This window comes from Globicephala melas, chromosome 5, assembly GCF_963455315.2.
Source record: "Globicephala melas chromosome 5, mGloMel1.2, whole genome shotgun sequence".
Classification (NCBI taxonomy): Eukaryota; Metazoa; Chordata; class Mammalia; order Artiodactyla; family Delphinidae; genus Globicephala; species Globicephala melas.
Window position 1 is genome coordinate 109,944,769 of NC_083318.1, and position 25,634 is coordinate 109,970,402.

A 25,634-nucleotide genomic window follows, 5' to 3' on the forward strand; every position below is an offset into this window, starting at 1 on the left:
TAGTGTTTTTTGTTTTTTTTTTTTTTTTGCGGTACTTGGGCCTCTCACTGTTGTGGCCTCTCCCGTCGCGGAGCACAGGCTCTAGACGCGCAGGCTCAGCGGCCATGGCTCACGGGCCCAGCAGCTCTGCGGCATGTGGGATCTTCCCGGACCGGGGCTCGAACCTGCGTCCCCTGCACTGGCAGGCAGACTCTCAACCACTGCGCCACCAGGGAAGCCCTGAAGCATTAGTTTTGATGGCAGTGAATTGTCAACATGTGTTTATCTTTAGGAGAATAGATAGGTAAAATCTATTGGATGCATAGAATAGATTATTATATAGCAGTTAGAATTAATGAACAGAGTAATAAGAATAGATACCAAAAAGCAGGAAGAAAGTAAGAAATAGAATGATATATCTAACCCAACATCATTTAAATTTTAAGTATAGGCACACAAAAACACATTTTTAAAGGAACACATATAAAAAGATTAAGCATGTTAATGTAGCTGCTTATGGGAGGGAAAAAAATAATGAACTATTAATAAAACAAGAGCAGGGCCTTGCTCAGAGCTTATGTAGCTTTTGCTATCATATCAGTGCAGTGAAAAATCCCTGTATCTAAATCTGTGTCTGCTTTTTTGATTATTACTTTAGCACATATTTTTATATGTGGAAATAGTGTATCAATGGGTGAACATTTTTAAAGACTCTTGAATTATTTTCTGAAAGGCTTTCTTAGTATACAGCCCCCTAGCAGTATCTGTGGATTAAGTGCTTGTCTTAATGTATGCTTTTTGATTGGTTTATAGAAAAGGAAATTTTGAGGATTGATTTCTCTAGAAATGCTACAAAGTTATATTTTTATTTTTGACTGCATATTATTTTTGATGATTTCATTTTAGAATTTATTTTAAAAAATCATTGTGATTGTAATAACTTGTTATTACACTTTTATAATTGAACAGTGTGGTTAATTGAAAGTTTCTTGATCACTTACGAATGAAGCTTTCCACTTAACATTTAGGTAAAAGGTTGCCAAACTCTTTTAGATAGTTATTAATGATAATTTAGAGCAGCTACCAGATAAGATGAAGGCAAGCCAATGATTTCACTTGTAGTTTGACACTGTTTTGAACTTTTAACTTTTAAGAGGAATGTACTACACTTTCTAAACTGATTGAAATGATAAGGTATATCTGATTGTCCTTTGCTTTTCCTAAATGTAAATGTGCCTTTTCGTTTTAGCTCTTGGTTGTTTAATGTATTAGAGGAGACTTGTGGGTCAAAGAGGCATTAATTGAATAATTGTAATGTTACAACTTTTATACATGCTGTATAGTAGAGATATTTTGTAGAATGAAATGTGATAGGGAGATTTGATCCATTCTCAGAGGTCAGGGAAGACTGCCCTGAGAAGTGATCATTAAGATGAACTTCAATGGATGGGTAAGATTTATTTAGTTAAGGTGGAGGAGGCTGGGGAGGGGGGAATAGGCCTAGTGAGAACATTTTAAGCAGAAGGAATAGCTTGTGCTCAGGCCCTATTATGGGAAGAAGACAGAGAAGGCATTGTGGATAGAGTGCAGAGAGAGGCAAAAGAGGTTAAGGAGGTATGTAAACTATCTTGTGGGCCATGTTAGGGATTTTGGTCTTTATTTTAAAGACAGTGGGAAGCTATAGGAGAGATAGAATAATGTAACAGTGAAAGTGTAGTAATGAAAAGCATGGACTCTGGAGTCAGACTGAATTCTTATCCTATCCTTGTCACTTACTACCTGTATGACCTTGGACATGTTCCTCTGACTCAGATTCCTCCTTTGCAAAATGGAGTGAAAATAACCCCTAGTGTGGTTATGAGGCTAAAATATTTTATTGTTTTTAAAGTGCCTTTAACAGTGGGACTTGGTAAGCATTATTTTCTGGTGAAATTAAAAAGTGCTTTAAAAAGGGATGGGTGGTGGGTTGATGTAGTTTGTAATTTTAAAAGGTCGTTTTTGCTGTAGTGTGAAGAGTTATGTGTCAAATGCTGTTGGCTCATATTTATCCAACGCCTCATAAAAAAAATGGCATAGAGTGCATTGTTCATTTCTTTAAGGTAGTTGAAAATAACCTTCTTTTAAGGAGGTTATTTTATATGCTTTTTAGCTTACAGAATTATTTAGTTATTAGGGGATATATTAAAGTATGTCTGTACTAAAAGTAGGTATTTTTGTTTTATGGTGAATAATGTGGTTAATGAATTGTTGATTATTTTCATAGCCTCCACATGCTGGAAAGTTGCTGTCTGTGTTAAAGCACATACCACAGAAGTATGGTCCGGATGCCTTTTTCAACTTTCCAGGGAAGAGTGCTGCAGTAAGTAAATCTTAACGAGGAAATCACTTGAAGTTCTTTTTTCTTTCCTTTGCTTCCTGAAAGTATGGCCCTGTAAACACTCCTGACAGGTTCTGTGTTAGGGATAAACTTCCTTGCACAGCCTAACTTAATCTTTACAGCAATTGTGCATGTTACTTTTTCCTGACTGTTTTAGAGGTGAAGAAATAGAGACTCTAAGAAGTTAAGAAAGCTGTCCACTCACCCCTTGGGGCCTCAGTGGAATAAGAACCCAGTTCTTTTTAACATAAGCCATTTTGTCTTATGAATTTTATCTTTGCATTCTCAAACAGAAATTTATGGACTTGAGGACACGGGGAGGGGAAGGGTAAGTTGGGACGAACGAAGTGAGAGAGTGGCATGGACATATATACACTACCAAACGTAAAATAGATACCTAGTGGGAAGCAGCCACATAGCACAGGGAGATCAGCTCCGTGCTTTGTGACCAACTAGAGGGGTGGGATAGGGAGGGTGGGAGGGAGATGCAAGAGGGAGGAGCTATGGAGATATATGTATACGTATAGCTGATTCACTTTGTTATAAAGCAGAAACTAACACACCATTGTAAAGCAATTATACTCCAATAAAGATGTTAAAAAAAAAAGAAATTTATGTGCAACACTTTCAGTTTTATCTTTCTGAAGATCTTTCTTTAGCCTTACATTTCCTGATTCCTGTTTCTTTTGCACCTGAGAGTTACTCTTGGAAACTTTCTAGGCAAGTTTTTCTAACCTGTGTATTTCCATATAATATCAATCTCAGCATTCTTGTAATCTGTTAATCAGTTTATAAATAAGACAGTTATGTATGGCAGTAATATCTGTAATGTTTCAAAATATTATAGGATTACATTATATAATGTATATGTATTATTTATGGAAGCTTTTTTACTTCATTATGACATTGGTGTGCCTGTTACAAGCATCCATTTTTTGAAGATATTTCAGCCTATTCTTTTTATTCTTACCTTTTATTCTATTCTATTTACCTATTATTTATTATTCTTACCTTTTATTCTATTCTATTTACCTATTATTTATTATTATTCTATTTACCTATTTATTCTATTCTATTTACCTATTATCTATTCTATTCTATTTACCTTTTATTCTATTCTTACCTTTTATTCATTTTTTACTTTTGTTCTCATAATATCCTACTTGCTTGTGGCCCCTGTGTAGCCAGGCAATACCTGCAGAAAGAAGAGAGTGTTTTGAAAAGATATTTGTGATATTTGAATGCTTCACACAAAATACACAGTTTTCTTTGGAAAGTTTTATTGCTCGTATTATTTTTTTCTTTATAATTTTTCCTTAATAACCATTTTAGATTTGAAGCTTCCTAGAATAATTGTACTCTGTTGGCATTGAGCTTATCGTTTGTCTCCAACATAAAAAAGTATTCTTGGGACTTCCCTGGTGGCGCAGTGGTTAAGAATCTGCCTACCAGGTGACACAGGTTCGAGCCCTGGTTTGGGAAGATCCCACATGCTGCAGAGCAGCTAAGCCCGTGCGCCACAACTACTGAGCCTGCGCTCTAGAGCCTGCAAGCCACAGCTACTGAGCCCATGTGCCACAACCACCAAACCCACACACCTGTAGCCTGTACTCTGCAACAAGAGAAGACACTGCGATAAGAAGCCCGTGCACCACAACGAAGAGTAGTCCTTGCTCGCTGTAACTAGAGAAAGCCTGTGCGCAGCAACGAGGACCAAGTGCAGCCATAAATAAATAAATAAATAAATAAGAGAAAAACATATCCAGATCCACCCTTTAAATATATATATTTAAATATATAGTTTTTTAAAAACATCTTTATTGGAGTGTAATTGCTTTACAATGTTGTGTTAGTTTCTGCTGTATAACAAAGTGAATCAGCTGTATGTATACATATACCCCCATATCCCCTCCCTCTTATGCCTCCCTCCCACCCTCCCTATCCCACCCATCTAGGTGGTCACAACGTACTGAGCTGATCTCCCTGTGCTATGCGGCTGCTTCCCACTAGCTATCTATTTTACATTTGGTAGTGTATATATGTCAGTGCTAGTCTCTCACTTCGTCCCAGTTTACCCTTCCCCCTCCCTGTGTCCTCAAGTCCATTCTCTACGTCTGCGTCTTTATTTCTGTCCTGCCCCTAGGTTCTTCAGAACCAGTTTTTTGTTTTTTTTAGATTCCATATATATGTGTTAGCATACGGTATTTGTTTTTCTTTTTCTGACTTACTTCACTCTGTATGACAGACTCTAGGTCCATTTACCTCATTACGAATAACTCAATCTTGTTTCTTTTTATGGCTGAGTAATATTCCACTGTATGTATGTGCCACATCTGCTTTATCCATTCCTCTGTCGATGGACACTTAGGTTGCTTCCATGTCCTGACTATTGTAAATAGTGCTGCAGTGAACATTGTGGGACATGTCTCTTTTTTAAATATGGTTTTCTCAGGGTATATGCCCAGTAGTGGGATTGCTGAGTCTTATGGTAATTCTATTTTTAGTTTTTTAAGGAACCTCCATACTGTTCTCCATAGTGGCTGTATCCATTTACATTCCCACCAACAGTGCAAGAGGGTTCCCTTTAAAAAATAAAGTATTCTCATGAGATTAATCTCTTTTTCACGCATGTTATAACTTTATTATTTATAATTCTTTGAGATAGTAATGTGTCCATTCTATTTACTTATATGTATCTTGAAAGTGGGGCAGTTCAACTACACAGCTTTTGGAACTTTCAGAGAAAAGGTGTTTTAAATATATTTAGTGACTCATTTTTTCCCTTAAACATAGCTTTTAAAGGGAACTTAAAGTATTTATGGGTAAATTAGTTTTAGAAAGCTTTCATATCCTCTACTCTCATGTTTCAGTGAGAGAGAGCATATGTATGCAGTGAATATGTACTTTTTAATTTTTTTTTCTTATTGCAACATTCATTTTATTTTACTTTATTTTTTTTATTTGTTTATTTGATTGCGCTGGCTCATAATTGTGGCAGGTGGGCTTCTTAGTTGCGGCATGTGGGATCCTTAGTTGTGGCAGTCAGCCTCCTTAGTTGCAGTTTGTGGGCTCTTTAGTTGCGGCTTGCTGGTTCCTTAGTTGTGGCATGCAAACTCTTAGTTGCGTCATGCATGTGGGATCTAATCTCTGGCCAGGGATTGAACCACGCCCCCTACATTGGGAGCTTGCAGTCTTAACCACTGCGCCACCAGGGAAGTCCCCAACATTCAGTTTAAATCAGCCTCTTGAAGTATCAATTGTGTTATTACATAAATTTGGCTCTATGATTTTTTCATGTTTTTTGGAATATCTTATACATATAAAAGAATATATGTGTATGTATGATGTCGACAGAAATGCCTACGTAAATTATAATAACAAGAAATTGTTAATTATAAGTAACAGTAATTATTGTAAATTATAAATAACAAGAAAACAAAAACTTTGTAGTATGATCTTTTTTTAACAGCTTTATTGATTTATAATCCCCATATCATATGATTCATTCATTTAAAGTGTGCAGTGAATGGTTAAGTGTGTTCACCAAGCTGTGTAACCATTATCACAATCAATTTTAGACATTTTCATCACACCCAGAAGAAACCCTGCACTCCTTAGCAGTCACTGGACACATTTCACTGCAGACTCCCAGGCCTAGGCAACTGCTGTTCTACTTTCTGTCTGTATGGATTTGTCTCTTCTGGACAGTTCATGCAAGTGGAATCATGTGATGTCTGGACTTTTGTGATAGGCTTTTTCTACTTACCACTACTGTTTACAAGATCCATTCATGTTGTAGTATGTATCACTGCTTCATTACTTTTTTTTTTTTGCGGTACGCGGGCCTCTCACTGTTGTGGCCTCTCCTGTTGTGGAGCACAGGCTATGGATGCGCAGGCTCAGTAGCCGTGGCTCATGGGCCCAGCCGCTCCGCATCATGTGGGATCTTCCCAGACCGGGGCACGAACCTGTGTCCCCTCCATTGGCAGGCGGACTCTCATCCACTGCGCCACCAGGGAAGCCCTCCCTTGCTGATTTTAATATGTTTTCTTTGTATTTAATTTTTGACAGTTTGATTAATATGTGTCTTGGCGTATTTCTCCTTTGATTTATCTTGTATGGGACTCTCTGTGCTTCCTGGACTTGATTAACTATTTCTTTTCCCATATTAGGGAAGTTTTCAACTATAATCTCTTCAAATATTTTCTCAGTCCCTTTCTTTTTCTCTTCTTCTTCTGGAATCCCTATAATTGGAATGTTGGTGCGTTTGATGTTGTCCCAGAGGTCTCTGAGACTGTCCTCAGTTCTTTTCATTCTTTTTTCTTTATTCTGCTCTGCAGTAGTTATTTCCACTATTTTATCTTCCAGGTCACTTATCCGTTCTTCTGCCTCAGTTATTCTGCTATTGATCCCATCTAGAGTATTTTTAATTTCAATTATTGTGTTGTTCATTGTTGCTTGTTTCATCTTTAGTTCTTGTAGGTCCTTGTTAAATGTTTCTTGCATTTTCTCTATTCTATTTCCAAGATTTTGGATCATCTTTACTCTCATTATTCTGAATTCTTTTTCAGGTAGACTGCCTATTTCCTCTTCATTTGTTAGGGCTGGTGGGTTTTTATCTTGCTCCTTCATCTGCTGTGTTTTTCTGTCTTCTCATTTTGCTTATCTTACTGTGTTTGGGGTCTCCTTTTTGCAGGCTGCAGGTTCGTAGTTCCCGTTGTTTTTGGTGTCTGTCCCCAGTGGCTAAGGTTGGTTCAGTAGGTTGTGTAGGCTTCCTGGTGGAGGGGACTAGTGCCTGTGTTCTGGTGGATGAGGCTGGATCTTGTCTTTCTGGTTGGTAGCTCCACGTCTGGTGGTGTGTTTTGGGTGTCTGTGGACTTATTATGATTTTAGGCAGCCTCTCTGCTAATGGGTGTGGTTGTGTTCCTGTCTTGCTAGTTGTTTGGCATAGGGTGTCCAGCACTGTAGCTTGCTGGTCGTTGAGTGAAGCTGGGTGCTGGTGTTGAGATGGAGATCTCTGGGACATTTTTGCCGTTTGATATTATGTGGAGCTGGGAGGTCTCTTGTGGACCAGTGTCCTGAAGTTGTTTCTCCCACCTAAGAGGCACAGCACTGACTCCTGGCTGCAGCAGCAAGAGCCTTTCATCCACACGGCTCAGAATAAAAGGGAGAAAAAGTAGAAAGAAAGAATTAGTAGAAGTAGAAAGAAAGAAAGAAAGGAAGGAAGGAGGGAGGGAGGTAGGGAGGGAGGGAGCAAGGAAGGAAGGAAGGAGGGAAGGAAGGAAAAAAGAAAGACAGAAGATAAAGTAAAATAAAATAAAGTGAGATAAAATATAATAAAGTTATTAAAATAAAAAATAATTATGAAGAAAAAAATTTAAAAAAGAAGGGACAGATAGAACCCTAGGACAAATGGTGGAAGCAAAGCTATACAGACAAAATCTCACACAGAAGCATACACATACACACTCTCAAAAAGAGGAAAAGGGGAGAAAATCATAAATCATGCTCTCAAAGTCCATCCCCTCAATTTGGGATGATTCGTTGTCTGTTCATGTATTCCACAGATGCAGGGTACATCAAGTTGATTGTGGAGCTTTAATCCGCTGCTTTTGAGGCCGCTGGGAGAGATTTCTTTTCTCTTCTTTGTTCTCACAGCTCCCAGGGTCTCAGCTTTGGATTTGGCCCCGCGTCTGCGTTTAGGTCGCTGGAGGGCGTCTGTTCTTCACTCAGACAGGACGGGGTTAAAAGAGCAGCTGCTTCGGGGACTCTGATTCAGTCAGGCCGGGGGGAGGGAGGGGCACGGAGTGTGGGGCGAGCCTGCAGCGGCAGAGACTGGCGTGATGTTGCACCAGCCTGAGGCGCGCCATGCGTTCTCCCGGGGAAGTTGTCCCTGGATTCCGGGACACTGGCAGTGGTGGTCTGCACAGGCTCCCCAGAAAGGGGGTGTGGATAGTGACCTGTGCTCGCACACAGGCTTCTTGGTGGCGGCAGAAGCAACCTTAGTGTCTCATGGTCGTCTCTGGGGTTCGTGCTTTTAGCTGCGGCTCGTGCTCTTCTCTGGAGCTCCTTTAAGCAGCACTCTTAATCCCCTCTCGTCGCGCACCAGGAAACAGAGAGGGAAGAAAAAGTCTCTTGCCTCTTCGGCAGGTCCAGAGTTTTCCCCAGACTCCCTCCCGGCTAGCCATGGTGCACTAAACCCCTGCAGGCTGTGTTCATGCCGCCAACCCCAGTCCTCTCCTGAGATTATTTTTGTGTATGGTGTTAGGGAGTGTTCTAATTTCATTCTTTTACATGTAGCTGTCCAGTTTTCCCAGCACCACTTATTGAAGAGGCTGTCTTTTATCCATTGTATAACCTTGCCTCCTTTGTCATAGATTAGTTGACCATAGGTGCGTGGGTTTATCTCTGGGCTTTCTATCCTGTTCCATTGATCTATGTTTCTGTTTTTGTGCCAGTACCATACTGTCTTGATTACTGTAGCTTTGTAGTATAGTGTGAAGTCTGGGAGTCTGATTCCTCCAGCTCCGTTTTTTACCCTGAAGACTGCTTTGGCTATTTGGTGTCCTTTGTGTCTCCAAACACATTTTAAGATTTTTTGTTCTAGTTCCGTAAAAAATTCCATTGGTAATTTGATAGGGATTGCATTGAATCTGTAGATTGTTTTGGGTAGTATAGTCATTTTCACAATATTGATTCTTCCAATTCAAGAACATGGTATATCTCTCTATCTGTTGGTAACATCTTTAATTTCTTTCATCAGTGTCTTATAGTTTTCTGCATACAGGTCTTTTGTCTCCCTAGGTAGGTTTATTCCTAGGTATTTTATTCTTTTTGTTGCAGTGGTAAATTGGAGTGTTTCCTTAATTTCTCTTTCAGATTTTTCATCATTAGTGTATAGGAATGCAAGAGATTTCTGTGCATTAATTTTGTGTCCTGCAGCTTTACCAAATTCATTGATAAGCTCTAGTAGTTTTCTGGTGGCATTTTTAGGATTCTCTATGTATAGTATCATGTCATCTGCAAACAGTGATAGTTTTACCTCTTCTTTTCCAATTTGTATTCCTTTTATTTCTTTTTCTTCTCTGATTGCTGTGGCTAGGACTTCCAAAACTATGTTTTGTAATAGTGGTGAGAGTGGACATCCTTGTCTTGTTCCTGATCTTAGAGGAAATGCTTTCACTTTTTCACCATTGAGAATAATGTTTGCTGTGGGTTTGTTGTATATGGGCTTTAACATGTGGAGGTAGGTTCCCTCTATGCCCACTTTCTGGAGGGTATTTATCACAAATGGGTGTTGAATTTTGTCAAAAGCTTTTTCTGCATCTATTGAGATCATCATATGGTTTTTATTCTTCAGTTTGTTAGTATGGTGTATCACATCGATTCATTTGAATATACTGAAGAATCCTTGCATTCTTGGGATAAACCCCACTTGATCATGGTGTATGATCCTTTTAATGTGCTGTTGGATTCTGTTTGCTAGTATTTTGTTGAGGATTTTTGCATGTATGTTCATGAGTGATATTGGCCTGTAGTTTTCTTTCTATGTGACATCTTTGTCTGGTTTTGTTATTAGGGTGATGGTGGCCTCGAAGAATGAGTTTGTGAGTGTTCCTCCCTTTGCTGTATTCTGGAAGAGCTTGAGAAGGATAGGTGTTAGCTCTTCTCTAAATGTTTGATAGAATTCGCCTGTGAAGCCATCTGGTCCAGGACTTTTGTTTGTTGGAAGATTTTTAATCACAGTTTCAATTTCATTACTTGTGATTTGTCTGTTCATATTTTCTGTTTCTTCCTGGTTGAGTCTTGGAAGGTTTTACCTTTCTAAGAATTTGTCCATTTCTTCCGGGTTGTCCATTTTATTGGCATAGAGTTGCTTGCAGTAGTCTCTTAGGATGCTTTGTATTTCTGTGGTGTGTATTTTAACTTGTCCCTTTTCAGTTCTAATTTTATTGATTTGAGTCTTTTCCCTCTTTTTCTTGATGAGTCTGCCTAATAGTTTATTAATTTTGTTTATCTTCTCAAAGAACTATCTTTTAGTTTTATTGATCTTTGCTATTGTTTTCTTTGTTTCTATTTCATTTATTTCTGCTCTGATCTTTATCATTTCTTTCCTTCTGCTAACTTTTGGTTTTGTTTGTTCTTCTTTCTCTAGTTCCTTTATGTTTAAGGTTAGATTGTTTATTTGATATTCTTCTTGTTTCTTGTGGTAGGCTTGTATAGCTATAAACTTCCCTCTTAGAACTGCTTTTGCTGCATCCCACAGATTTTGGATTGTCGTGTTTTCATTCTCATTTGTCTCTAGGTATTTTTTGATTTGCTATTTGATTTCTTCAGTGATCTCTTGTTTATTTTGTAATGTATTGTTTAGCCTCCATGTGTTTGTGTTTTCTATGTAATTTCCCCTGTAATCGATTTCTAATTTCATAGCGCTGTGGTCAGAAAAGATGCTTGATATGATTTCAGTTTTCTTAAATTTATTGAGGCTTGATTTGTGACCCAGGATGTGATCTATCTTGGAGAATGTTCTGTGCACACTTGAGAAGAAAGTGTAATCTGCTGTTTTTGGATGGAATGTCCTATAAATGCCCATTAAATCTATCTGGTCTATTGTGTCATTTATAGCTTCTGTTTCCTTATTTATTTTCATTTTGGATGATCTGTCCATTGGTGTAAGTGAGGTATTAAACTCTCCCACTATTATTGTGTTAGTGTCGATTTCCTCTTTTATAGCTGTTAGCAGTTGCCTTGTATATTGAGGTGCGCCTATGTTGGGTGCATATATATTTATAATTGTTATTTCTTCTTTTTGGATTGATCTCTTGGTCATTATAGTGTCCTTCCTTGTCTCTTGTAACATTCTTTATCTTAATATCTATTTTATCTGATATGAATATTGCTACTCCAGCTTTCTTTTGATTTCCATTTGCATGGAATATCTTTTTCCATCCCCTCACTTTCAGTCTGTGTGTGTCCCTAGGTCTGAAATGGGTCTCTTGTAGACAGTATATATATATGGGTGTTGTTTTTGTATCCATTCAGCAAGCCTGTGTCTTTTGCTTGGAGCAGTTAATCCATTCATATTTAAAGTAATTATCGATATGTGTGTTCCTATGACCATTTTCTTAATTGTTTTGGGTTTTTTTTTTTTTTTTTTTGTGGTATGCGGGCCTTTCACTGTTGTGGCCTCTCCCGTTGTGGAGCACAGGCTCCGGACTTGCAGGCTCAGCGGCCATGGCTCACAGGTCCATCCGCACCACAGCATGTGGGATCTTCCCACACTGGGGCACGAACCCATGTCCCCTGCATCGGCAGGCGGACTCTCAACCACTGTGCCACCAGGGAAGCCCCTGGGTTTGTTTTTGTATGTCCTTTTCTTCTCTTGTGTTTCCCACTTAGAGAAGTTCCTTTAGCATTTGTTGTAGAGCTGGTTTGGTGGTGCTGAATTCTCTTAGCTTTTGCTTGTCTGTAAAGCTTTTGATTTTTCATCGAATCTGATTGAGATTCTTACCGGGTAGAGTAATCTTGGTGTAGGTTCTTCCCTTTCACCACTTTTAGTGTATCATGCCACTCCCTTCTGGCTTGTAGAGTTTCTGCTGAGAAATCAGCTGTTAATCTTATGGGAGTTCCCTTGTATGTTATTTGTCATTTTTCCCTTGCTGCTTTCAATAAATTTTCTTTGTCTTTAATTTTTGCCAGTTTGATTACTGTGTGTCTCGGCGTGTTTCTCCTTGGGTTTATCTTATGTGGGACTCGCTGCACTTCCTGCACTTGGGTGGCTCTTTTGTTTCCCATGTTAGGGAAATTTTCGACTATAATCTGTTCAAATATTTTCTCTTTTTCTTTCTCTCTCTCTTCTCCTTCTGAGACCCCTATAATAAAATGTTGTTGTGTTTAATGTTGTCCCAGAGGTCTCTCAGCCTGTCTTTATTTCTTTTCATTCTTTTTTCTTTAATCTGTTCCGCAGCAGTGAATTCCACCATTCTGTCTTCCAGGTCACTTATCTGTTCTGCCTCAGTAATTCTGCTATTGATTCCTTTTAGTGTAGTTGTCATTTCAGTTATTGTATTGTTCATCTCTGTTTGTTTGTTCTTTAATTTTTCTAGGTCTTTGTTAAACATTTCTTGCATCTTCTCGATCTTTGCCTCCATTCTTTTTCCGAGATCCTGGATCATCTTCTCTATCATTATTCTGAATTCTTTTTCTGGAAAGTTCCCTATCTCCACTCATTTAGTTGTTTTTCTGGTTTTATCTTGTTCCTTCATCTGTTACATTGTCCTCTGCCTTTTCATCTTGTCTGTCTTTCTGTGAATGTGGTTTTTGTTCCACAGGCTGCAGGATTGTAGTTCTTCTTGCTTCTGCTGTCTGCCCTCTCAAGAATTCTTTATATATTCTTCTGGATATAAGTTTCTTATCAGATAAATAACTTGCAAATATTTTCTCCCATTCTTTTGGCTTGTCTTTTCACTTTCTTGAGGGTATCCTTTAAAGCACAAAAGTTTTTAATTTTAATGAAGTCCAATTCATATATTTTTTCTTTCATTGCCTAATTAAGAAGGATTTATCTAACTCAGTGTCATGTAGATTTAACCCTATTTTTTCTTATAAGAGTTTTATATTTTTAGCTCTCACATTTAGGTCTATCTGTCATCAATTTGGGGTTAATTTTTTGTGTGACACGTAAGGAAGTGGTCAGCTTCATACCTTTGCTTGTAAATATTAGTTTTCTCAGCAAATTTGTTGATAACACTATTCTTTCCTCATTGAACTGCCTTGACACTCTTGTTGAAAATCAAGATCACAAATATAAGGGTTTATTTTTGGGCTCTCTGTTCTATTTCATTAATCTTTATCTTTATGTCAATATGGTAAAATCTTCATTACTGTATCTTTGTGTTGTACTTTTTACATTTGGTAGTGTGGGTCTTCCAACTTTGTTCTTCTTTTTCAAGTTTGTTTTGGAGATTTGGGGGCCCTTGCAGTATGTAATATGATGTTTTAAATAAAAATTTAAGCCAAGTGGTAAAATCATTTATATAGTGACATGAATAAAATTTTAAAATATTATGAAAAAAATATTATGAACGAATCCTCTTCAGCTATATATTTGCTGTTAAAAAAATTATATTCCAGGCTTTTTCCTTAACTTTTTTCTTTCCTTTCTTGTCCCTCTTTCTCTCTTCTGTTACCTTATGTAACATTTCAGCAACAAATTTCCAACTTGATATCACTGCTTACCTCTTTTTTTAAATTTTTAAAATTTTAAAATTTAATTTTGGCTGCATTGAATCTTCATTGCTGTGGGCAGGCTTTCTCTAGTTGTGTGGAGTGGGGGTACTCTTTTTTTGTGGTGCACGGGTCTCTCATTGCAGTGGCTTCTCTTGTGGAGCACGAGCTCTAGGCATGTCGGCTCAATAGTTGTGCCTCATGGGCTCTAGAGCACAGTCTCAGTAGTTGTGGCACACGGGCTTAGCCGCTCTGCAGCATTTGGGATATTCCCAGACCAGGGCTCAAACCCGTGTCCCCTGCATTGGCAGGTGGATTCTTAACCATTGCACCACGAGGGAAGCCCACTGCCTAACTCTTTTAATAGGAATTTCTTTGGACATGTTTATTGTAAGAAATGAAGCACCTGTGATTAGTGCATCAAGCAGGTCACTTGGAATGTTTCTATTGTTTAATTAAATTATCATCATTACTGTATATTTTGGAATATTTAGAAGTTATTAAAATCTTTCAGATAAAGAGACTACTGCATATTTTAATCATGATGTAGAATAATATCTAGTAGGAATATGTATAGCATTGTAAGGTCTCATTTTCATGATTTCAGTAACAAAATTTTTCATTGTGAGTCAGTAACTCAAAGCTTTTTCGTTTAGGCTATTGCATTACCTCCTATAGCCAAATGGCCATACCAGAATGGTTTTACATTTCATACCTGGCTTAGAATGGATCCTGTAAATAACATCAATGTGGATAAAGATAAACCATATTTGTATTGGTATGTATTTCTGTAATTTAGTGTTGTTACTTTACTTTGAAAATGAGAAGAATATTTGGAGATGAAATGAAAACTTATATTTTATAGTTTCAGAACCAGCAAAGGTCTTGGTTATTCTGCACACTTTGTTGGGGGATGTTTAATTATAACATCAGTAAAGTCAAAAGGAAAAGGCTTTCAACACTGTGTGAAATTTGATTTCAAGCCACAAAAGGTATGTGATCTTACTGAGTCATAGTTATGTTACCAAGCTATTCTAACCTTCAGAATGCTTTGCTTTAGTGTTATTGACATAATATGTGGTAAATCATAGCTCTGTGTTTATACTCTTTTAGAAAATGAAGTGTAAATCACTGGACAATTGTTAACCTCTCTGATTTGGATAATGAAAAGAGTGAATATTTAGTTATTTGTAGAGTTTAAAGGAAATACAGGGGGAAAATATCAGTGGCAATTATTTTAGTAGTAGTAGTAGTGTTAGTAGTAATATGTATTTTCTTTTGTACCTTAAAATTTAGAGATTAATAAACGGTTTATCAACAAAATATACATCTATATATATGTAGATAGGTAAATAGATAAAACAGATGTGACAAAATATTGACAGTTGTGGAAACGAGATGGTGAGAGAGTTTGTACTAAACTTTTTACTTTGGGAGGTGTATTTAAACATTGTCATAATAAAAAATTTGAAAAATAATTTCATGGGAAGCTGTTATTTGTTGAGAGTTGCTTTGAATCAATATGGTTCAAGAGGTAGAATATTGAATTTAATAAAGGTAGTCTTATTTTATTTTTAGGTTTAATTGTAATTTAGAATTTAATTTTTACTTGTTATTATCAATGTGGTTGAGTTATTGGAAAGATCATTATCTTTTTTTTTTTTAACTGTTTTGCTTATTCAGTGGTATATGGTAACTATAGTGCACATTTATAACCGGTGGAAGAACAGTGAGCTTCGATGTTATGTGAATGGTGAGCTTGCTTCCTATGGAGAGATAACATGGTTTGTCAACACCAGTGATGTAAGTAATTTGAGAAAGTTACAGTGAAATAAGAAAAATATATTTTACATTGAATATAAATTTTAGAATACCACAATGGTGGATTTTTATAATCATAGTTTGGCTAGCATGTTAATATATTAAGAGAGTAGAACTGTGCTAATATGGCACATATTACTCAGTCATTGTTATAAAATTATTCTGGAAAGGGTAGAGAAGATTCATAGGTAACAGTGGGTATATCTTGAAAGTATTTGTGTCATTGGTCCATTGATCAAATTAAACCTGAGAGCTCTACTACAGGCTTCTGATGATTTTTATGAATGAGTTAGATGATGCATGCTTATAAATTTTCCAGAAAATTCATATAGATAACTATTATGTTATAATATTTTCAAGATTCAAAAAGAGATTCATAGGTTAGATTTAATTTAAATGTTCTCCCCCCCACACCCCAATAACATTTTTAATAGAAACCTTGAAAAATACAGATCAGGAAAATGAATGCAAGCTTGCAACACTCATTTACCAATAACTCCTCCTTTCATATTTTATCCTATACATATTTACATATTTTGAAATGCTGACCTTAAGAGCCCAGGTTGTTACAAAAGATAGACTTAGGTTTGAATCCCTTACTGACTGTATGACCTTACTTAGTCTATTAGGCCAAAGTTTGCTCCACCTAAAAATGGGTGTAAAATAGTATGTATCTTAGAAGGTTGATTAAATGAGATACTGTTCACAAATTCATTAGCAGAGTGCCTTGTACAGAATAAGTGCTCAATAAATGTTAGCTCTTATTTTTTTAAATATAAAAAAGGGATCAGATATGTATACTGCTTTTCAACCTGTTTTTTTCCTTACATTAATCCTTATTGAGTACTTATTGTATTCCAGGCATTGTAATAAATACCTTTATTTTCTGTCAGCCCCAACCTTGCAAGGTAAGTACTGTTGTAATCTTCATTTTACCAGTGAAACTGAGCACAGAGAGGTTAAGTAATTTGCCAAAATCAGCAGCATGGGAGGCAGTGATTTGATATAGGTGGTTTGTCTTCACAACCCAAATGTTAAAAATTTTTATATTCCTTAATGTCAACACATACATATTTTTCAACATCCTTCCTAACAGTTTCATGGTATAAAATGATACTTTTAAAGAGATATGGTTACTTTTCTTCCTCCTTGTTGTATACATGAGTTTTTAAAATGGGGTCTTTGCAACCTGGATGTTATTAAGAGGAATTTTTTGTCTGAAGAAGAAAAACATACACCTGATTTTCTTGATTTACACATTCCTTTTGAGAGATTGCATCTACTCCATGACTTCACCCATTATTTGTATTTTGATGTCTACAAAAAGTTAGTCTTAACTCCTCACCATGCAGAACCTTGTTGGCAATTGCTTCTTCATCCACATTAGTTCACAGAAAAGACGCATTCATTATATGTCCCACACTTAATTCATGATTTTCCTCATTGCTCCAAAGCCTGCTCTTCTGTCTGGTTCTTTGCCTGACCAAGTATGAACCTTCAGAGTCCATAATGATTTCTCTGGCTGTTTCCTATATCCACTTTGTCATCAGGTTTTGTTTATTGTACTTTGGAAAACTTGTCTTATCTCCTTTCTATGATGTCTTTCCTGATCTCTGCACCAAATGGGAATGAATGAAGTGAAATGCTAAATGAATTATTTTAATCTATTCAGATTATATTTTAGAGTGGGCAAAATATTTATACCAATATAGTTTGTTATTATTTCTGGAGGAGATAATTTTTTGTTTTTTCTCTAATAAACTTCTCTGTTTTCTTTCACAGACCTTTGACAAGTGTTTCCTGGGCTCATCAGAAACAGCAGATGCTAATAGGGTATTCTGTGGTCAGATGACTGCAGTTTACCTTTTTAGTGAAGCGCTTAATGCAGCTCAGATTTTTGCTATTTATCAATTGGGCCTGGGATACAAGGTACTTTACTTGCTGTTCCCTGCTTAACCAGTGTTAGTTGAGATGGATTTATAGGTGGGTGGTGCATGGGGCAGCTTACATCTTGGGTTACTAAACTGTATGTGAAAGTAACCAGAGGCACCATAGGGAAGTCACAGGAGTCCGTCCAAAGGGTCTTTTAAAGTTTTGTGGGAAGCATAGTATACTTGTCATATGTGGGGCACTGTGCAAAGTACTTGCTCAAGTTTCAACTTTAATTTATGCTGCATTTCTTTTGGTGATATCATATCCTTGCACAGCTAAGTTTTTAATGCTTGCTGTGATAAAGAGCAAGTACCATGTGAAAATCAGTGTGGAACAGGAAATGAGGATGAGCTATGAAATCTGATTCCAAAATTTGAGAATTTGTGCAGTACCCAAGATGCATATACATCCCATTAATAAATAATTTTGCTAATATAATAATGAAGGAAACATCTTTTTTCAATTTGTGCATTAAGTTTTTCAAATGGCTAATAAATTGTTAAAATATAAAGTAGTTGGGTCAAACTAATAAACAGAAATGTTCAATATTTATTTTGGTCTGGAACACCATAAAAAATTACTGTGAAGCTAAGAGTGTCATGAATCAAGGAAGTTTGGGAACCTTTAGGTTAAGCCATTGTTAATCTAGTTTGGTTCCAGGGAGTGATTTGTCTGTTATGTTCCTTTGAAAACAAAATCAACTTGCCTTAATTTACATACTGTTGGAGTCAATAAAGTATACATATTTTAATTAGTTTTGACAAAAGTATAATGCAGCAATCAAGACAGAGAACATTTCTATCACAGCAAAAGGTACCTCTCTGCTCTTTCCTAGTCAGTTCCTTGTGCTTCTCTAACCCCACCCCGTTTCTGTTGACGGGCAACTACTGATCTGTTTCTGTCACTACCAAATAGATTTGTTTTTAATAAGGTTTTATGTAAATAGAATCATGCAATGTGTGCTCCTTGGAGTTTGGTTTCTTCTTAGCATGTTTTAAGATTCATCTATGTTGTTTTGTATTAGTAGTTCCCTCTTATTTATTGCTAAGTAGTGTTCCTTTGTATGAGTATATCACAACTTTTTAACCCATTCATCTCTTGATGAATATTTGGGTTGCTTCCAGATTTTGGCTATTATGAACAAGCTGCTATGAATATTGCTGTACAATTCTTTGTGTATTTCATAAATATGTAAGAGTGGAATTGTTAACTGGTATGGCAGCTGAAACTGCCAAGCTCTTTTCCAAGGTAGTTGCACAATTTTTCATTTCTACAAGCAATGTATGAGCTTTCTACTTACTTCACATCCTGTTAACACCTGGTATTGCTGGTCTTTTTAGTATTAGACATTTGAGTGGGTCCCTAGAAGTTTCTCGTTCTGGTTTTTTTTTTTTTTTTTTTTTGTGGTATGCAGGCCTCTCACTGTTGTGGCCTCTACCGTTGCGGAGCACAGGCTCTGGATGCGCAGGCTCAGCGGCCATAGCTCACGGGCCCAGCCGCTCCATGGCATGTGGGATCTTCCCACATGAACCCGTGGGTTCATGTGGGACCGGGGCATGAACCCGTGTCCCCTTCATCAGCATGCGGACTCGCAACCACTGCACCTCCAGGGAAGCCTCTAGATGTATTTTAGAACCAGCTTATCGCTTTCTACAAAAAAGTCTACTGGGGGTTTTATTTGGTACTGTATTAACGTATAGATCAGTTAGAGGATAATTGACATCTCACTAATACTGGATTATCCAATCTGTGACCATGATATCTTTATTTACTTAGGTCTTTATTAATATCTCCCAGCAGTGTTTTTTGGTTTTCATTGTACAGGTCATGCATACATTTTGTTAAATGTATTTTTAAATATTTCATGTTTTTTAGGTAATATCTTAAGTTGCACTTTTAAAAAAGTTAATTTCCAATCATTTGTTTCTAGTGTATAGAAATGTAGTTGAGTTTTATTGACTTTTTAACAAGACCTTGCTGAACTTGCTTATTAGTTTTACTAGTTTTCTGTTGTTGCTGTTTTAGTATTTTCTACATACATGTTCATGTAGACTGTAAGCTTTACTTCTTCATATCCAATCTGTATGCCTTTTCTCTTTTTTCCCTTATTGTACTGAATAGGACCTCCAGGATAAATAGTTAAAATATAAATGACAGGAGTAGACATTTTTGCCTTGTTCCTGATTTTGGAGGGAAAGCATTCATACATATTTTATAGACTCTTTTTCAAGTTGAGAAATTTCTTTTCTATTTCTAGTTTTCTGAGAGTTTTTATTAGAAGGATACTGAATTTTGTAAAATGAGTCTTGCTTTTTTATTGAGTCAGTCAATCTCTGCCTTTCATTGGAATGTTCACATAATTTACATCCAGTGTATGAATAAGTATAGATACTGTGGGACTTAAATCTACTGTCTTGCTATTTGTTTTCTGTTTCTTTTGTCTGTTCTTTGATTCTTTCCTCTTTCTCTGCTTTGATTTAGATTGCCTATTATTTAGTATTTCACTTATTTCTACTATTGGTTTATTAGTTTTTTTTAAAACTTTAACTTATCATAGTCTACCAGTAAATGACATTGTGCAGTGTAAGACCCTTCCAACATAATCCTGCAATTCCCCTTCGTGTCCTCGGTTTTGTTATTTTTGTAGATTTTACTTCTTCATATATTATGGTCCTTTTGATACATTTTTATTATTTTTGATTCATTCATTTATATTTAAAAAAAATTTAAAGTGAGGAAGATCATATACTTTGTATTTATCTATGTATTCACCATTTCTAGGATACATCTTTGTGTAGATTCATGTTTCTGTCTCATATCATTTTCCTTCCATTTGAATTGTTTTATTATTTCTTATAATGGAGATTTACTGTCAGTGGCTTTTCTGAGCTTTCATTTGTCTGAAAAAGCCTTTGTTCTTCTTTCAGCTTTGAAAAATAGTTTTACTGATTATAAAATTTGAAGGTGACAGTTTTCTTTTTTGAGCTTTTTCAAGATATTCTTTTGTTTAACTGACTTGCATAGTTTCTAACAAGAAGTGTGTGGTCTTCCTCTATATGTAATATGTCTTTCTTTTCTCTTGCTGGTTTTAAGATTTACTCTTGTCAGTGATTTTTGAATGAATATAGTATATAGAATATAGTATATAGTATATATATAGAATATAGTATATGTTGGTATGGGTTTATGTGTGTGTGTGTGTGTGTGTGTGTGTGTGTGTATGTATGTGTGTGTGTGTATGTGTGTGCATGTCTAGCCTACTTTAGATTATTTGAACTGCTCAGTTCTGTGGGTTTATGGTTTTGGTGAAATATGAAACTTTTTGCTATTATTTCTTTAATATATTTTCTGTTTTTTATCTTCTTCTAGAATTCATATTACATTTATTTTAGACGTTAGATACAAGCAAACAGAGCATTGAGATGCTATTTTTTGCCTGATTTATAAGAAATGTTTTGCTTTGGATTGTTTTCATGGTATTATCTTTATGTTTACTAATCCTTCTTTATCAAATGACTTATTGCCATTAATTCTATCAAGCGAATTATTCATTTCAAATATTTTGTGTCCTGATAAATTTTGATAATTATCATTATCTATTTTTCTTCTTTCAACGTTGTCTTAAAAAAAATACCTGACCATAGTTGTGACTACTCTAATGTCTTTTTCTTCTAATTTCATCATCTGTATTTCTGGGTTTATTTTTATTTACTGATAGTCTGCTGGTTGTTTCAGACTTTGTGGTTTGTTTAGTAATTTTGGATTAAATACTGGACATTATGATTTTTACCACGTAAATGTCTGGATTTTGTTGCTTTTTTTTTTTAAAGATCGTTGGGCTTCGTTCTGCTAGTCAGTAGATTACTTTCAGTTAAGTTTATTTATTTGAAGTTTGTTTTATTTCGCCATTTATTTTTAATTTTATTTTTTTAACATCTTTATTGGAGTATAATTGCTTTACAATGGTGTGTTAGTTTCTGCTTTATAACAAAGTGAATCAGCTATACATATACATATATCCCCATATCTCCTCCCTCTTGTGTCTCCCTCCCACCCTCCCTATCCCACCCATCTAGGTGGTTACAAAGCACCTAGCTGATCTCCCTGTGCTATGTGGCTGCTTCCCACTAGCTATCTATTTTACATTTGGTAGTGTATATATGTCCATGCCACTCTCTCACTTCGTCCCAGCTTACCCTTCCCCCTCCCTGTGTCCTGAAGTCCATTCTCTACATCTGCGGCTTTGTTCCTGTCCTGCCCTTAGGTTCTTCAGAACCATTGTTTTTTTTTTTTTTTTTTTTTTTTAGATTCCATATATATGTGTTACCATACGGTATTTGTTTATCTCTTTCTGACTTAACCTCACTCTGTATGACAGACTCTAGGTCCATTCACCTCACTACAAATAACTCAATTTCGTTTCTTCCTTTTTTTTTTATAGCTTTTCATAAATCTATTTCAACATACAATGGTTTTTAACATATTGTAAATATGTTTTCATTTTTAACATCTTTATTGGAGTATAATTGCTTTACAGTGCTGTGTTAGTTTCTGCTTTATAACAAAGTGAATCAGCTGTACATATACATATATACCCGTATCTCCTCCCTCATGCGTCTCCCTCCCACCCTCCCTATCCTGCCCCTCTAGGTGGTCACAGAGCACCAAGCTGATCTCCCTGTGCTCTGCAGCTGCTTCCCACTAGCTATCTATTTTACATTTGGTAGTATTTATAAGTCCATGCCACTCTCTCACTTTGTCCCAGTTTACCTTTCCCCCCCATATCCTCAAGTCCATTCTCTATGTCTGCGTCTTTATTCCTGTCCTGGCCCTAGGTTCTCCAGAATCATGTTTTTTTTTTTTTTTAGATTCCGTATATATGTGTTAGCATACGGTATTTGTTTTTCTATTTCTGACTTACGTCACTCTGTATGACAGACTCTAGGTCCATCCACCTTGCTACAAATGACCCAATTTTGTTCCTTTTCATGGCTGAGTAATATTTCATTGTATATATGTGCCACATCTTCTTTATCCATTCCTCTGTCGATGGATACTTAGGTTGCTTCCATGTCCTGGCTATTGTCAATACAGCTGCAGTGAACATTGTGGTACATGACTCTTTTTGAATTATGGTTTTCTCAGGGTATATGCCCAGTAGTGGGATTGCTGGGTCGTATGGTAGTTCTATTTTTAGTTTTTTCAGGAACCTCCATACTGTCCTCCATAGTGGCTGTATCAATTTACATTCCCACCAGCAGTGCAAGAGGGTCCCCTTTTCTCCGCAACCTCTCCAACATTTATTGTTTGTAGATTTTTGGAAGATGGCCATTCTGACCGGTGTGAGGTGATACCTCATTGTAGTTTTGATTTGCATTTCTCTAATGATTAGTGATGTTGAGCATCCTTTCATGTGTTTGTTGGCAATCTGTATATCTTCTTTGGCGAAACATCTATTTAGGTCTTCTGCCCGTTTTTGGATTGGGTTGTTTGTTTTCTTGATATTGAGCTGCATGAGCTGCTTGTATATTTGGAGATTAATCCTTTGTCATTTGCTTCATTTGCAAATATCTTCTCCCATCCTGAGGGTTGTCTTTTCATCTTGTTTATGGTTTCCTTTGCTGTGCAAAAGATTTTAAGTTTCATTAGGTCCCATTTGTTTATTTTTGTTTTTAGTTCCATTTCTCTAGGAGGTAGGTCAAAAAGGATCTTGCTGTGATTTATGTTATAGAGTGTTCTGCCTGTGTTTTCCTGTAAGAGATATATAGTCTCTGGCCTTACATTTAGTTTTAATCCATTTGAGTTTATTTTTGTGTATGGTGTTAGGGAGTGTTCTACTTTCATTCTTTTACCTATAGCTGTCCAGTTTTCCCAGCACCACTTATTGAAGAGGGTGTCTTTTCTCCATGGTATATTCTTGCCTTCTTTATCAAAAGTAAGGTGACCATATGTGCGTGGGTTTATCTCTGGGATTATTATCCTGTTCCATTGATCTATATTTCTGTTTTTGTGCCAGTACCATACTGTCTTGATTACTGTAGCTTTGTAGTATAGTCTGTAGTCAGGGGGACTGTTTCCTCCAACTCTGTTTTTCTTTCTCAAGAATGCTTTGGCTATTTGGTGCCTTTTCTGCTTCCATACAAATTGTGAAATTTTTTGTTCTAGTTCTGTGAAAAATGCCACTGGTAGTTTTATTGGGAGGGAGTGCATTGAATCTGTAGTTTGCTTTGGGTATTTTAGTCATTTTCACAATGTTGATTCTTCCAATCCAAGAACATGGTATATGTCTCCATCTGTTTGTATCATCTTTAATTTCTCTCATAGTGTCTTATAGTTTTCTGCATACATGTCTTTTGCCTCCTTAGGTAGGTTTATTCCTAGGTAGTTTATTCTTTTTGTTGCAGTGGTAAATGGGAGTGTTTACTTAATTTCTGTTTCAGATTTTTCATCATTAGTGTATAGGAATGCAAGAGATATCTGTGCATTAATTTTGTATCCTGCTACTCTACCAAATTCATTGATTAGCTCTAGTAGTTTCCTGGTAGCATCTTTAGGATTCTCTATGTATAGTACCATGTCATCTGCAAATAGTGACAGCTTTACTTCTTTTATGATTTGTATTCCTTTTATTTCATTTTCTTCTCTGATTGCTGTGGCTAGGACTTCCAAAACTGTGTTGAATGTTAGTGGTGAGAGTGGACAACCTTGTCTTGTTCCTGATGTTAGAGGAAATGGTTTCAGTTTTTCACCATTGAGAATGATGTTGGCTGTGGGTTTGTCATATATGGCCTTTATTATATTGAGGTAAGTTCCCTCTATGCCTACTTTCTGGAGGGTTTTTATCATAAATGGGTGTTGAATTTTGTCAAAAACTTTTTCTGCATCTATTAAGGTGATCATATGGTTTTTCTTCTTCAATTTGTTAATATGGTTTATCACATCGATTTATTTGCGTATATTGAAGAATCCTAGCATTCCTGGGATACACCCCACTTGATCATGGTGAATGATCTTTTTAGTATGCTGTTGGATTCTGTTTGCTAGTATGTTGTTGAGGATTTTCGCATCTATGTTCATCAGTGATATTGGTCTGTAGTTTTCTTTTATTGTGACATCTTTGTGTGGTTCTGGTATCAGGGTTATAGTGGCCTCGTAGAATGAGTTTGGAAGTGTTCCTCCCAATGCTACATTTTGGAAGAGTTTGAGAAGGATAGGTGTTAGCTCTTTTAATGTTTGATAGAATTTGCCTGTGAAGCCATCTGGTCCTGGGCTTTTGTTTGTTGAAAGATTTTTAATCACAGTCTCAATTTCAGTGCTTGTGTTTGGTCTGTGTGTATTTTCTCTTCCTTCCTGGTAGAGTCTGGGAAGGTTGTGCTTTTCTAAGAATTTGTCCATTTCTTCCAGGTTGTCCATTTTATTGGCATATAGTTGCTTGTAGTAATCTCTCATGATCCTTTGTATTTCTGCAGTGTCAGTTTTTACTTCTCCTTTTTCATTTCTCATTCTATTGATTTGAGTCTTCGTTTTTTTTTTTTTTTTTGATGAGTCTGGCTAATGGTTTATCAATTTTGTTTATATTCTCAAAGAACCAGCTTTTAGTTTTATTGATCTTTGCTGTTGTTTCTTTCATTTCTTTTCATTTATTTCTGATCTGCCCCTTATGATTTCTTTCCTTCTGCTAACTTTTGGGGTTTTTTTGTTCTTTTTTCTCTAATTGCTTTAGGTGTAAGCTTAGGTTGTTTATTTGAGATGTTTTTTGTTTCTTGAGGTAGGATTTTATTGCTATAAACTTCAATCTTAGAACTGCTTTTGTTGCATCCCTTAGGTTTTGGGTTGTGTTTTCATTGTCATTCTAGGTATTTTTTGTCATTCTAGGTATTTTTCATTGTCATTCTAGGTATTTTTTGATTTCCTCTTTGATTTCTTCAGTGATCTCTTGGTTATTAAGTAGTGTATTATTTAGCCTCCATGTGTTTGTATTTTTTACAGATTTTTTCCTGTAAATGATATCTAGTCTCATAGCGTTGTGGTCAGAAAAGATACTTGATATGATTTAAATTTTCTTAAATTTACGAACTCTTGATTTGTGACCCAAGACATGGTGTATCCTGGAGAATGTTCCATGAGCACTTTAGAAGAAAGTGTATTCTGTTGTTTTTGGATGGAATGTCCTATAAATATCAATTAAGTCCATGTTGTTTAATGTAGCATTTAAAGCTTGTTTCCTTATTTATTTTCATTTTGGATGATCTGTCCTTTGGTGAAAATGGGGTGTTAAAGTCCGTTACTATTATTGTGT

At 36.2% G+C, this 25,634-nt stretch overlaps 1 protein-coding gene across 1 annotated transcript in view; it reads left to right on the top strand.

Annotated features, from left to right (window-relative positions):
• The window catches only part of LRBA (LPS responsive beige-like anchor protein), a 732,049-nt gene that overhangs the window by 87,051 nt on the left and 619,364 nt on the right, over positions 1 to 25,634 (top strand). Inside the window, exons 5-9 of the mRNA XM_030878183.2 lie at positions 2,243 to 2,338; positions 14,239 to 14,360; positions 14,448 to 14,574; positions 15,266 to 15,385; positions 17,186 to 17,332. Of these exons, the coding sequence (XP_030734043.1) occupies positions 2,243 to 2,338; positions 14,239 to 14,360; positions 14,448 to 14,574; positions 15,266 to 15,385; positions 17,186 to 17,332 (612 nt within the window). The remainder of the gene's footprint in view (positions 1 to 2,242; positions 2,339 to 14,238; positions 14,361 to 14,447; positions 14,575 to 15,265; positions 15,386 to 17,185; positions 17,333 to 25,634) is intronic.